This window comes from Diceros bicornis, chromosome 6, assembly GCF_020826845.1.
Source record: "Diceros bicornis minor isolate mBicDic1 chromosome 6, mDicBic1.mat.cur, whole genome shotgun sequence".
NCBI classification, from domain to species: domain Eukaryota; kingdom Metazoa; phylum Chordata; class Mammalia; order Perissodactyla; family Rhinocerotidae; genus Diceros; species Diceros bicornis.
In genome coordinates this window covers 57,702,471-57,716,776 of record NC_080745.1, presented here as the reverse complement: position 1 = coordinate 57,716,776, position 14,306 = coordinate 57,702,471, and the positions used below count along the sequence as shown (strand labels likewise).

At 40.9% G+C, this 14,306-nt stretch overlaps 1 protein-coding gene across 2 annotated transcripts in view; it reads right to left on the bottom strand.

Annotated features, from left to right (window-relative positions):
• TNKS2 (tankyrase 2) overlaps nucleotides 1-10,965 on the bottom strand; it is a 60,337-nt gene extending 49,372 nt beyond the window's left edge. Inside the window, exon 1 of one of the 2 annotated variants that reach the window (XM_058543527.1) lies at nucleotides 10,502-10,965. In XM_058543527.1, coding sequence (XP_058399510.1) covers nucleotides 10,502-10,700 — 199 coding nt within the window. In that variant the 5' untranslated portion in view covers nucleotides 10,701-10,965. The remainder of the gene's footprint in view (nucleotides 1-10,501) is intronic. The other variant, XM_058543526.1, reaches the window with a different exon arrangement.
• Between the last annotated feature and the right edge of the window lie 3,341 nt (nucleotides 10,966-14,306).

The following is a 14,306-nucleotide window of genomic DNA, read 5'->3' as shown; positions in this document are numbered from 1 at the left end:
AGGCAGATTTTAATGAAATCTTTTTTAAAAAACTGATTTAATCAACACATAACGTTATATTAGTTTCAGGTATACAACATGATGATTTGCTATTTGCATATACTGCAAAATGATCACCACAATAAGTCTAGTTTACAGCCATCACCACATATAGTTACAAATGTTTCTTTCTTGTGATGAGAACTTTTAAGAAGTATTCTCAGCAACTTTCAAACATACAACACAGTTTTATTAACTATAGTCACCATGCTGTACATTATGTCCCCAGGACTTATTTATTTTATAACTGGAAGTTTGTACCACCTTCAACCATTTTACCCATCCCCTCACCCACCTCCGCTGGCAACCAACAACCTGTTCTCTGTATCTATAAGCTCAGTTTTGTTTTTTTCCCCCCAAGATTCCACAGTGAGATCATACAGTATTTGTCTTTCTCTGACTTATTTCACTTAGCATAATGCCCTCAAAGTCCACTCATTTTGTTGCAAATAGCAAGATTTCATTCTTTTTTACATTTGAATAAAATTCCATTGTGTACATATACCACATTTTCTTTATCCATTCATCCATCTATGGATACTTAGGTTACTTCCCTGTCTTGGCTATTGTAAATAATGCTGCAATGAACATGGGGGTACATTTATCTTTTCGAGTTAGCATTTCCTAACGCAATTTTATATAAAATCTAATATATGTCATGTTCACCAAAAAAATACCCAATGCCTGGTACATAGTTGGCACTCATAGAGTTGCAAATTAACTGAACTCAATAAAATAAAACTATTCAGGTTGAATCCTCCTCCTTCTCACAAAGACCCGAAGGAAATTATCCCTGTATTCCTGAGTTACCTCTTAGAAACTGTACGAAAAATACTGCTACTGTCCTTCAACACATCAGTGGTGGTTGAAGGACAAACAAATACCTACTAATATTTTTTTTAAAAATTATTTTGCATCTTCCTTTTCAAAAAACCTAATATTATCCTAGAAATCAATTGCTATCAGTACATATTTTATTGGTTGCAAGTATCATAATTTAACCAGTTCCTTTCTCATGGGCAGTTGGGTTGTTTCTAATCTTTTGCTACTGTACACAATGTTGCCAGGAGCAACTAACCAGAGTTAGGAGAGAAAATTGACGGCAACTGACGACTTCTTTCTTTTGGGGAAAGCAGAGAAGGAATGGGAGTGACTATCTGATCTCTGAGATACAAAATAAAACAGGTTTTGTTGGAAAAGATGATTTGTTTTTGGAAATGCTTAGTTTGAGGTGCTTGTGGAACAAATGTCCAGTAAGTAGAAGGTTCTGTGGATCTTGAACTCAGGAAACCAGTATAAGCTGGAGACTGACATATGGAGTTGTGACCATAAAGATGGTATTTGAAGCCATGCACGAAAATGAATGAAGTTGACTAGAGCACACTAGTTTTCTACCTGTTTTGTTGAAGGAAGTGTACTTTCTATCAAATTTCAATCCCTTCTCACCTTGCATTGTAGTCCTTTCTCATCTTCTTAAGGTCTTTTTCTTTCCCCACCCCCAATCTCTTCCTCTCTACCTGATCATTCCTAACAGTACATAAACATGTTCTAATATCTTCCATTTTATAAAAGATATTCTCCCTGAATTCACATTTCCGTTTCTCTGCTCCCCTGCATAACCAAATCTCAAAGGGTTGTCACTAATTCTCTATCTTCCATTCACTCTTCTCTCAGATTCAGTCTGGCTTCTGCTTCTTCCTTACAACTGGTACTTATTTTTTTTTAATTAATTTATTTATTTATTCATTTTTCCCCCAGAGCCCCAGTAGATAGTCGTATGTCATAGCCGCACATCCTTCTAGTTGCTGCATGTGGGACGCCGCCTCAGCATGGCTGGACAAGCGGTGCGTCGGTGCGCGCCCAGGATCCGAACCTGGGCCGCCAGCAGCGGAGCGCGCACACTTAACCGCTAAGCCACGGGGCCGGCCCACAACTGGTACTTAAAATCTCCATGTTGCCAAATCCAAAGGACACGTGTCTGTCCTCATTTGACTAGACCTCTCAGCGACAAGTGACTACTCCCTCCTTCCTGAAACACCCTCTCCAAAGTTTCTATGACATCACACTATCCTGGTTTTCCTCCTGTCTCACCCATTCATTTAACAAATGATCAGGGAATATCTACTATGGGACAGACACTTTTCTGGGTGTCTGAGACATACCAGTGAACAAAAGAGACCAAATTGCTGCCTCTGAGGAACTTCTATTCTATGGAGGTGGGGGAGATGAGCAAGAAATGAAAAAAAAATAAGCATATTAGAAGGTAATTAGAAAAAGAGCAGAATAAGGAGTGATCAAGGTGTGTGTTTGGGGGGGAGTGGTTGTAAAGTTGAATAGGGAGGTCACCACAGGCATTGTTGAGATGGTGACATTTGATCAAAGACTTAGAGAGAGAGAGCCTTACTGGCCAACAGTAAGGAGGCCAGAGTGACTGGAGCCAAGTAAGAAAGGGTTAGCATAGTAGGAGATGGGGTTAGAAGCAAAGAGGGCCAGACAGAGAGGCTTGAGGACCACCGTAAGAACTTTGGCTTTTTTACTCTGAGGAAAATGGAGAGTCACTGCAGGGTTTTGAGTTGATAAGTTACATGATACGACTTACAACTGAAAAGTACCCTCTGGCTGTTGAGACTAGACTGTAGGGGTTAAAGGCAGAAGTAGATGAGAGATTATGGTGATTTGGACCATAATCTGGTGAAACTTGTCAGAATAATAAGTGGCAAATTCTGGATACTCTGAAGGTAGAGCCAGCATAGCTTCCTCATGGATTGAATGTGGGGTGAGGGTAAGGGTGAGAAGGTGAGAAAGGGTGAAGGCAAGACAGGAGTCATGGATGACCCCAAGGTTTCTGGACTGAGAAATGGAGGGGTGGAGCTGGCATCAACTCAGATGGGGAAGGCTGCAGATGAAATAAGTCTGTGGCAGAAGATGGGAGTTCAAATTTTGGACATGTCCTATCTCCTCGAGACTACTATAAATAGCCAATTGGCTTCCTCCACCCAATTTCTAAATGCCAAGATTTCTCAAGACTCAGTTCTCCACCCTATGTACCCTTCTTAGATGACCTCATCTACTCCTATGGCTTTAAATGCTACCTAGATACACAACCCCCAGTCTAGACTTTTCACCTGAATGTTTCAAAGGCATCTCAAACTCAACATCTTCCCCATTTCTGTTGATAACAGCCCTAACCAAACCACCACTGTCTCCAACCTGAACTCCTGCACCGGTCTCCTAACTGGGCCTCTGATTTCTACTTCTGTCTCCAGGGATCTTTTAAAAACAAACATATCATACCGCTGTTTAAAGTAATTGATTGGCTTCCCACTAATGCTCTTAGAATAAAATTCAATCACCCTACTGTGGCCTACATGGCCTGTTGCCCAAACTGGCCCTTACCTACTTTTCTAACTTCATTTCATACTGCTCTTCCCTTTCTGAACTATGATTCAGCTTTCTTTCTGTTCATCAAGTATGCTAACATTACTTCAAGGACTTACTACATGCTGCCCTTCTGCTTGAACTGCTCCTCCCTTGCTCTTTGCATCCCTCAGTTCTACTCATTGTCTAATCTGTTTAAATATCACCACTTTAAGGAGGCCGTCCCTGATCATCCTATCTAAAGCAGTCCATTCTGCCCACCCACATTATTTCCTATCTTAACATTCTGTTTATTTGGTCTCCCCCTCTCCTCTACTAGAATGCACGCTCCAGAAAAACAAAGATTTTTATCTTTGTTGTTCACAGCAGTATCCTCTGGCATTTATTAAAATTTGTAACTACTGTTTACTTATCTCCTGGACTCTTAAGTTCCATAAAGGGCAGGAGCCATGTCTATCTTAGTCCATCATTATTTCCCCAGGGTCCTTCACACTGTATGGCACATAGCAATTTGTTGATATTTGCTGAATTAATACATCATGGTATGAGAAAAGGAGCCTGGGAAGTAAAACTAACAAAGAATGGCACTGCAGAAGCCAAGAGGAAAAATTTCAAGGAAAGAAAGGACAAATCTGTTGCCACTACGCCCTAACTTGAGTCTTCCTCCTCACTGCCCAGGCATTGTTCATCATATTGTCCTCCCCAAGGAAGCCATCCATAGTTGCCCCAATCAATGGTTCCACTAGCCCAGCCATTCAGCACCCACCTGGAGGAAACGCTTTTAGAAAAGACTTCTTAAATTGGAGAGTAAGAGAAAAAGAATCAGAATAAAAAGCAATTAATAAAAGTACCTCTTCCTTTGGAAAGTTACTTGAGGTACCCAAGCACTTTTAGAAGAAGGATCACTATTTCTTCAGTGGTAATCAACACATCTGAAGTAATCAAAATGGTGACTCACAGGCTAACTTCCCAAAAAAGGAGAGTGAAGTGGGCACAGAAATAGCTGTAGTAGAACATCTAGCTGTTACGAGATAGTGTCAATTAGGAATACATCTGTTCCAAAGGATTGGTGATCTAGCTGAAGAAAGGTCAAGTAGTAGCCTTTTGTCAAAATATCATCGGGAAGAGAAGGGCTGCTTAAAATCAGAGTCAAAGAGAAACAGACTCAATACTGACATGTACGACTCAATACAGAAATTGAAGTTTTAGCTGGAGAGGAGATATGGGTGGAAAGAGTCAAGTGATTCTATTTACATAGTTACCAACAGTCCCAGACACAGAGGACTTCTACTTCAATAACTTTTGTATCAACATGATTCCCTAGCCATTAAAATGTCTGAAACCTGTCTGGAGACTTACAGCAGAGATCAGCAGGTGTTCAAAGTCACACTGTAAGGACTACAATATGTGAGTGGAGGTCATGCTGTTATCCTGAGAGAATAGATGAAGTCTGAGACCTAGAATGTTTGAAGCCACTTCTTGGCATGAAAGGAAATTATTTAGAGGGGGTCAATAGGTAGCTACTTCAAATGTAAAAATATTCCACCATTGGGATTTTGGTGAAACCTTTAGATTTAAGATGCTTCCCAAACTCTGAGGGCTAATACCTGACGAAATCCCCATTCTATGGTCTCAAGAATAGTTCAAAGCACTTCTGTTATGTACTCATTTCTTGAAGGAAAAATTGCTTTGCAGGGTATATTCTGATCATGTTCTCACCAGCCAAGTAGAACATGAATAAGAGAGAGTCAATGCCAATCTCCATATCCTAAGGATCTCTTTACAAAGGAATCAGAAACCTAAAGTTAGTAGTCACGGCTGCTCAGGATATACTGTGGTTTATTTTATAATTATGGAACAGCACTCATCTTCAAACACTGCTTTACATGTGAAAATCATGATGGAATCTATACACTGAGTTTGAATCTATTACAAAGCACCGACAGCGAAACAAAGCAGGCTTATCTGGAAGGTATATTTGCCAATCAAAAAACTGTCACTTAACGGCAGGTATTGTGTCCCGTTCATTTCTGTTCACTGGCCTAGGCCAGTATCTGGCATACAGTAGGACCTGATAAACACTTGCTTACTGCATGTCTAACATTTTATTGGAATTGTAAGTAAATGACTCTTACAGAGAATATGGAGTTGATGATTTGTGACCACCAGGAAAAGCAGTCTATTCAATTTCTCTCATTACTATCTAGGCGTCATCAGTTTCAGCAGCTCCAGGAACTGTCTTGCCAACCATGACTATTGTTAACAGTATCACATTTTGCTGCACTACTGGAAACTTGCTTTCATCTGAATGGCTTCCAAAAAGCTGTGAAGTAGTGGAAGTCACTACAGAGAAACCAACTTAGACTCTTAGGAAGTTTCACTGAGAGCCACCACCTTCCCATTTTTACAGTCCAAAAGTGGGATGGGCCATTAATGATACAACTGGTCCCATACGAAATGATAGTCAGATAGTCATGTCTTGCCAATCTAAAGGCAGGCTGGTATTATGCAGGACTTTGTCAGAAGGAAATGTTCAGAAGCAGAACATGGCAACAAATGCCATGAAACAGAGAAGGCTCCTGTGGTCTGGGAAATGGGAATGTATAATAAGCAGCCTTCAGCTTTGACTTAAACAGCCAGGACTCCTGTCAGATTTTTCTGAGAGATGTCATTTTAAACTTCTCATTTACTATTAACTTTAGTTTACTAAGATCCAGAAAAGGTATTTCCCACATACCTTTCTTTAGAATGACAAATACAAGGGAGAAGGTTTTGCCTAGCTCAACTTGGGACACATATACTATCTGCCTGGTTAAAGCATGAGAAACTTGGAAAAGGATGCCATGGCCTCTGGGGTGACAAAATTCTGACAATCTCAATGGGGAAGTACTGAACCAAGTACTCCAAATGAGATGTTATTGAAGTCAATCACCTATTCTAAGTCCAGCCAAACCTGCGGAAAAAGTTGTAGCTCAAGTCTTGATACTATATTGGGAGATCTGATAAGTCAAGAAAGATTCTGAACTCTTAAACAGACTGGTCTTTATTTGATATTGAGGTTTTCTACTGATGTAGGATTTAATCATCCTCCACAGTAAAAACTAATCCTGGAAGCTATCATCTATAATTCTAGTCCTAGGTAAGAAATGTGGGTACATTTTGTGCATCTCCCATGATTACGACATTGGCCTACAGCCAAAACAAGGCAATGCTATTGAAAGGTTATTGGAGGCCTTCAATAGCATCATTTTGGGAAAAGATATGAACGACAATAACAAATACGATTATATTTTTAGCAGCTGCGTTGTTATAGGGGAATCATTCCACTTTCTTATACCAGTCAGATTCTGACCTGTTGGTCCAAGTGCCCACCCTATGCAGAAAGCCCTTCTATAACATCTCTGAAAAATGTCAATCCAGCCACTGGTAGGACACTTCCAGCTTATTCTACAGTTGAGTAGATTGTTAAATGCAGCCTGACTCCTTGTAACCTTTGACCTACTGGCCCTGGTTTTGACTGCCAAAGCCACACAAGTCACATCCACTTACTTTTCTACTTGACTGTCTACTTCACTCACATGTGAAGGCAGTTGACATTGTCTAACCTTAGTCTTCTGACAAAGTAACTCTAATTTTCATATCTGGTGATTGTATAATAAATTCCAGATGCTCTAATTTCACCTCCCTCTTCTGAATTAAAAAAATCCTTTATATGCAATTAACACAATTGAATATAATAAGCGAAGTTCAGTCTCACTAGTCCAATGTACACGGCTGAGTAGCACACTACAAATACAGAACAGTAACACAACACACTACAAATACAAAACAAGTGTTACCTTGTTTAGCTGGAACTCGACAATGCAAGCTCTTTTCACTTAAGCTTAAGATTTCAAGCCATGGAATTCTGTTTCCCCCACTCCCCTATCCCGCGTTCTAAAATTCCAGAGAATGCTATGTATTTTTCTTTGACTATGATGGACAAGATGACTTTCTCCAAAAGTTTGTCCCTCTTATTTTTCAGAAATAAGTTCAGAGAAGCAATCTCCTTTACTGAAATCTGTTTTCTATGGGATTACACTGTCAAGAGTTTCAGACACTATTGCTTTTAGTAAAATTAGAGCTGCAGCCTCCCTACCACCAACTTGCCTCTACAAGTTTCCTGATGTGTCACAAAAAAAATCATTCATATCCTGTGTGTGGGGGGGGAGGAGGGCTAGCAGCAGAGGGATTAAAGAGGAAACAATTTTTCTCATAAGAAATGATTTCTCTTTTTTTTTTCCCCCCCCACAAAGTGCTTCAGCCTCTTTGGAAAACAGTTTTATTTATTTATTTATTTTTTTTGTGAGGAAGATCAGCCCTGAGCTAACATACATGCTAATCCTCCTCTTTTTGCTGAGGAAGACTGGCTCTGAGCTAACATCTATCACCAATCCTCCTCCTTTTTGTTTTTCCCCAAAGCCCCACTAGATAGTTGTATGTCATAGTTGCACATGCTTCTAGTTGTTGTATGTGGGACACGGCCTCAGCATGGCCAGAGAAGCGGTGTGTTGGTGCCCGCCCGGGGTCCGAGTCCGGACTGCCAGTAGTGGAGCAAGAGCACTTACTTAACTGCTAAGCCACGGGGCCGGCCCAGAAATGATTTCTTAAAGCACACTTATCTAGAAGAAATGTAATCCAGTTCACTAATAAAAAGCACCTATTAGAAGAAAAGTTCCTATTTATGTTGATTATTTTTTTCATTAACAAAAGAACTTAACTCCTCTGGGGCTGGCAACTGATTATTCTCTTAACTGAACTAAATATTTTAGATGAAAAGACTAAACTGTTCTTCTATCATTGATTCATATTCCTTCCTCTGCACAAATCTTATTCCTGTTCCCTGGAAATCAAAAAAAAAAAAAAAGACAAAAACGTGCCTCCCCTCCCCCAATAAAACCTCCAAACTTTAACTGGCTAAGAAAAAGATTTTTTTCCCCCTATGGCTTACTCTATAATGTACAAACACAAAAAACTGCTTGGTCAGGCAGTTACATAGTCCCACTACCTATGTTGAGCTTCCCATGGCATGCTTACATGCACATTAATACAATTGATAACTCACTACCTACAAAAGAGATCACAAAAGGTATTCCCTATATACAGAGAAAATGTAGCTGGATGCATTTATTTAAAAATTCAGTTCTCTCTCATTAATCTAATTAATAATTTAGATTGGATTTACAAAGCTAATTTTTAAAAAAGTTTCTTATATGCCTGGGTTAAATGCAGGGCTTTAAAGCTCTGGTTTAATGTAGACCATTAGAATTTTCATTTTATTACTCTTTTCTTATACCTTAAATTCTTAATCTGATAACCTGTACCTGATAATTTGGGTAAATTGTGAGGGGTGGGTTGGATCCTAAAATTAGGTTTTCCATTTCAGTCTGAACAAACCACATGAAATCTATGTAAAAAGTACTCTGAAATGTTGGGACAGAAGGGAGGATGGGACGGTGGGGGAGGAATAATGTCAATAAGAAGCTAATGCCATAAGGTTAAACCCCTAAATATTACTATTTTCAGATATGAACTCACTAATACACCGAATTCTTGAAAGGTAGCAACTAAGATCTTCCTTGGTTATTTTTACCCCACAGATCAAGTGAACAGAATCTAAGTAACACTACCCTTTGGACTGCATATCAGTTGGTTATGACAGTTTGCCAAATCAGTTGTTTAAGGGTGACCACATGGTCAAACAGGACAACCCAAATTAGCTGAGCAAAGGCAGCACTGATCACAAAAATTTTAGGCTAAATGGCTAAAGAAATGAGATTTGACTTTAGTATTCCTCTCCTTTCCCTTTCTGCTGCCACAGACTGTTTCTAGCTCTCCTGCCAACGGTCCTCCAAACCTTCTCCCTTAAAAAGGCTCCTCAACGGGAACTCAACAAAGTTCTAATTGATCAAGAAAGCATACCTCCTACTAGTATTTATATTTTAAAACAGGGATAGGTTAAAGCAAACAAATCTCCAATTGGTAGAAAGTGTACAAGCAATGTCTGTGAATAAGGAAATCTTTCTTAACGCTCCTCTGCTCATCCCTATTCGAAAAGAACAGAGAGCTTTAAAACCTATCCTTCTGCTTTTTCAAAAAATTATTTTAAACAATTATGTAACGCACAAAATAAAAAATCAGGATTATCAGAACCATGAGACTCTACTCCCATTTTCAATCATGCATGGCCCACTTGAGGATAGAGACAGTTGCATCTTTCTTCAAAGTGAAAAGTATAAATGCTTTATAGAAATAAGCTGAGTGTCTCTCATCTCTAGCTCTTTTAAATTCTTTAAGTGAATGTAATATGCTTATATCATAAAGTGAACCTAGTAAATATTAAAAGAAAGTAATTCAAACGATCTAAATCCCAGAACGAGGCGAGGTTAGTCCCAGTTTAAATTCTAGATCCAAGCTCAAGTACCTACACCATCTTTCCTCTCATCCCACTACTTTCCACCTCAACTTGTGTGTGTGGCGGAGGCTACCCGGCCGCTCCTAGCCTAAGTCAGATCTCAATTCTCCCAAACTCGACTATTTCCAGTTCTAGTCTCCCCAGAAACTTGCTAATAACTACCCTGATAAACCCATTAACGCTAATGTGTCAATGGCCAATTAAGCTACTCCTCCTAAATTACATCCTTGCATTTTACAAGGGCCTTGAAGACTTTAACCCAAAGGACTGATAACAGTTATAGTGGAATTTGCAAGAAGATAGATTTTGGAGATAACTGGCCTTTCGAATCGCAAGGTCTACTACGTCCCCTACTCTTTCTTGTGCGTGGAGGCCTCTTAGAGTAGCAAGACCGGAAGTTGGTACAGGTATTGTTGATACAAAACAAAGCAAAAAAAAAAAACTTCCAGTGAGTGCGGCACGCTGGCCCCCTAGCCCAACGTCTTCAGTCCTCACTCGACGAGGGGGAGAGGACCACGACCGCAGTCCTGGGGGAGCGCCGGGGGCAGAGCAGCACTGTGTCTGGTTGCGGGCCTGCGAGCGCGGGTGCGCAGGTGGGGTCTGGGGCGAGGCGGCGCTGGCCCGGGTTACCTGCGGCGAAGTGGAGCGGGGTGGACTTCCTGCCCGCCGTGTCGCGGCTGTTCACCTTCTCGGGCGTCACCAGCCTCTTGACTCGCTCCACGTCCCCGTTGCGGCAAGCCTCGAACAGCTCGCGGGCGGCCGGCTCCACGGCCTCGGCCGCCGCGCCCGTGCAGGCCGCGCCCCCGCCGGCGCAGCGGCGGCCCGACATGATCCTGGCCGCCGCCGCCGCCAGCAGCAGCGCCAGCAACGGCAGCAGGAGCCCCGGGCCCGCGAGCAGGAGGGCGAGGCCCCCCGCAGGAGACGCGCTCAGGGCCCGGGCCGCTCGGCTCCCTCCTGTCACCGGGCTCGGCGCAGTCCCATGGCCGCGCCGCCGCGCGCTCCTCGCTCGGCCCTGCGACCCCCGGCTGCTCCGCGGCAGCGTAAGCACCGCGAACCCGCCGTTCGAGCCCCCAAGCGACGCGGCGGCGGAAGCTGGCAAGGCCCCTCCTGCCAGCGCCGCGGAGCCCTGGGAGCGCACGTGACGTCGTGCCGCGCGTGCGCAGTGGTCGGAGGCCGGCCCGGCAGGTTTCAGCGAACCGGGCCGCGCGGAGGGGTTTGTGGGAAAAGTGAGGCGAAAGGCTTTGGCGGCTGGCGGAGTAGGGGCTTCGTCCCAGCGCCATGTTTGCGGTGGGTTTTGGTGAAGTCCAACGAGTCTGCTTATTGTCCTTTTTTAAGGCACGGATTTCCCGAGCTGAATTCCCTTATTGTTATTACACTGAAAAGTGCCCTTGAAAGTTTTCCCTCGATCTTACATATTGTTTTGAAATTCTTTAGTGTGGAAATTTTCTATTTTTTCACCTTCCACAATCCCTTTCTCCTGGGGCATTTCTTTTCTGGTTTCTTTACTCTCTCTTCCCCCGCAACTCTTATTTTGTTGTTTCTTGTAAGGCGTTTCTCGGAAATGAAGGAGTCTGTCTCCACTTGATGGGAAGTTTTGATGAGCTGCCCCAAGATCATTGAAAGGAAATTAGGCAAGCGATGAAAGTTTGTTCCAATTCTAAATTAACGATAATCAGCTGTCATCTGATTAATTCTCTTTCCATAGTTAAGTTTATTAGCTCAGGACTAACGAAAGGGCCCATACGTAAATCGTTATACTGACTTGGCTGAGGTGTGGATACACTGGGTTTACGCATCGCAGAAAAAACTTAATGTGTTGCAATTTTTGTGTTTTTTTTTACCATTGAACCAAGAAAAGCACAGAATTGATTCTCACGCTTAAGGTAGCCATGTAGCTGTTGATGATCATTCCCTACTTTCCATGCACTATCCTCAAGAAACTGGTTAAAAGAAAGGTATGCTTACATAAAATGATACATGTTGACATTTGGCATGCTGACAAGCATTTCCCTCCTTGTTGTTTTAACTTCTTAACCTGTTTTTCAGGAAATGCAGTTTTTATTTGGGAATGTTGACTCACTACTGTGCTAAAAGATAGAGGGTGTACACTTTGGGAGCTTTTTATAAATATGTAAATTACGTAATTATATAAGAGCATAATATATTTAGTATAAATTTAAATTGTTACATATTAATAAAATAAATATCCATGAATGCATCCAAGAACTAGAACACAACTGATACTATTGCGTTTATCATTTTTCTCCCCATTTCATCCACTTGCCAAATGTATTCCCAATTTTGTTTATTATTCCCTGTTTACTACTTTGTCCTTATTAATCCCTTCCCATGTGTGTATCTGTCAACAGCATATTGTTCAGTTTTACATACTTGTTTTTGAGCTTTAAAAAAATGCCAGTCTTTGATCTTTTTTCACTTAAGGAGATGTTTGTCAGATTCATGCATTACTTTATAGAGTTGCCTTGTGTGAATATACCACAGATTTACAATTCTTCTAGCCATTTGGTTTGTTTCCAATTTTTTAAATTGTGAACAATAATGCTATGTATATTCTTATATATTCTCCTGGTGCACTTGTGCAAGAATTTAATATGAGAGGCTTTCAAACTTTTGACCACTACCCATAGTATAAGAAATGCAGTTGGTGTCTTCAACCAGTAAACACACTCACATGTCTAAAACAAAAGTTTCACAAAATAATAAAACAATATTCACCTCTCTAGTGTTTAAAAGATGCTAATTGTGACTGTCAGTAAATGGATTACAGAACTCACAAATGAGCGGTTTCCCAAAGTTTGAAAAACACTGCAGGAAAGGACTACATAGGAGTGGAATTGCTGAGTCATAGGGAACTAGAATGTTCACTTTACAAGGTAATGCCAAATTGTTTTTCAAAGAAATTGTTAATAATGTACATGCCCACCAGCAGCATGTAGGAGTTTTTTTAATCTCTGTCTCCATCAACCCTTGGTATTGTCATGTTAATTTTTCCAATGTAGTGGGTGTAAATGGTATCTCAAAGAGGTCTTAGTCTGCATTTAAAAAAATACCTAATGAGTATTAGAGAAATGTAAATCAAAACCACAATGAGATATTACTGCACATCCATTAGGATAACTACCATCAAGAAAACAAGATAAGTGTTGGTGAGGATGTGGAGAAGTTGGAATCCTTAGTGCACTGCTGGTGAGACGGTAAAATGGTGCAACCGCTATGGAAAACAGTATGAAGTTTCCTCAAAAAATTTTAAATAGAGCTACTGTATGATCCAGTAATCCCACTTCTACGTATATATACAGAAGAATTGAAAGCGTGGTCTTAAAGACATATTTGCACGCTCATGTTCATAGCAGCATTGTTCACAACAGCCAAGAGGTGGAAGCAACCCGAATGTCCAGGAACAGATGAACGGATAAACAAAAGTAGTATATACATGCAATAGAATATTATTCAGCTTTAAAAAAGAAGGAAATCCTGTTATATACTACAACATGGATGAACCTTGAGGACCTCATGCTAAGTGAAGTGAGCCAATCACAAAAAGACAAATACTGTATGATTCCACTTATATGAAGTATATTAGTTTGTTAGGGCTGCCATAATAAAATACCACAGAATGGTTGGCTTTGACAACAGAAATTCATTTTCTACAGTTTTTGAGGCTAGAAGTCCAAGATCAAGGTGTTGACAGCTTTGGTTTCTCCTGAGCCCTCTCTCTTTGATTTGCTGATAGTCATCTTCTCTCTGTGTCCTCACGTGGCCTTTCCTCTTTTCATGTGCATCCCTGGTATCTGTGTCCAAATTTCCTCTTTTTATAAAAGGACAGCAGTCGGATTGATTAGGGTCCACCCACATGGCCTCATTTAACCTTAATTTCCTCTTTAAAGGCCCTATCTCAAGATATAGTCACATTCAGAGATACTAGGGGTTAGGGCTTCAACATATGAATTTAAGGGAGGCCACAATTCAGCCCATGACATGAAGTGTCTAATGCAGCTAGATAGAAACAGAAAGTAGAGTGGTGATTATCAGAGGCTGGGAAGAAGAGGTAATGTGGAATTTATTGTTGAATGGGTGTGGCGGTTCAGTTTTGCAAGATGAAAAAGTTCTGGAGATCTGTTGCATAACAATGTGAATATACTTAATGCTACTGAACTGTACACTTAAAAATGATTTAGATGGTATAAAAAGTGCAAATAAAGTTGAGTATCTTTTTAATGTTTTTTTTTTTGTGTGAGGAAAATCAGCCCTGAGCTAACATCCATGCTAATCCTCCTCTTTTTGCTGAGAAAGACCAGCTCTGAGCCAACATCCATTGCCAATCCTCCTCCTTTTCTTCCCCAAAGCCTCAGTAGATAGTTGTATGTCATAGTTGCACATCCTTCTAGTTGCTGTATGTGGGACGCAGCCTCAG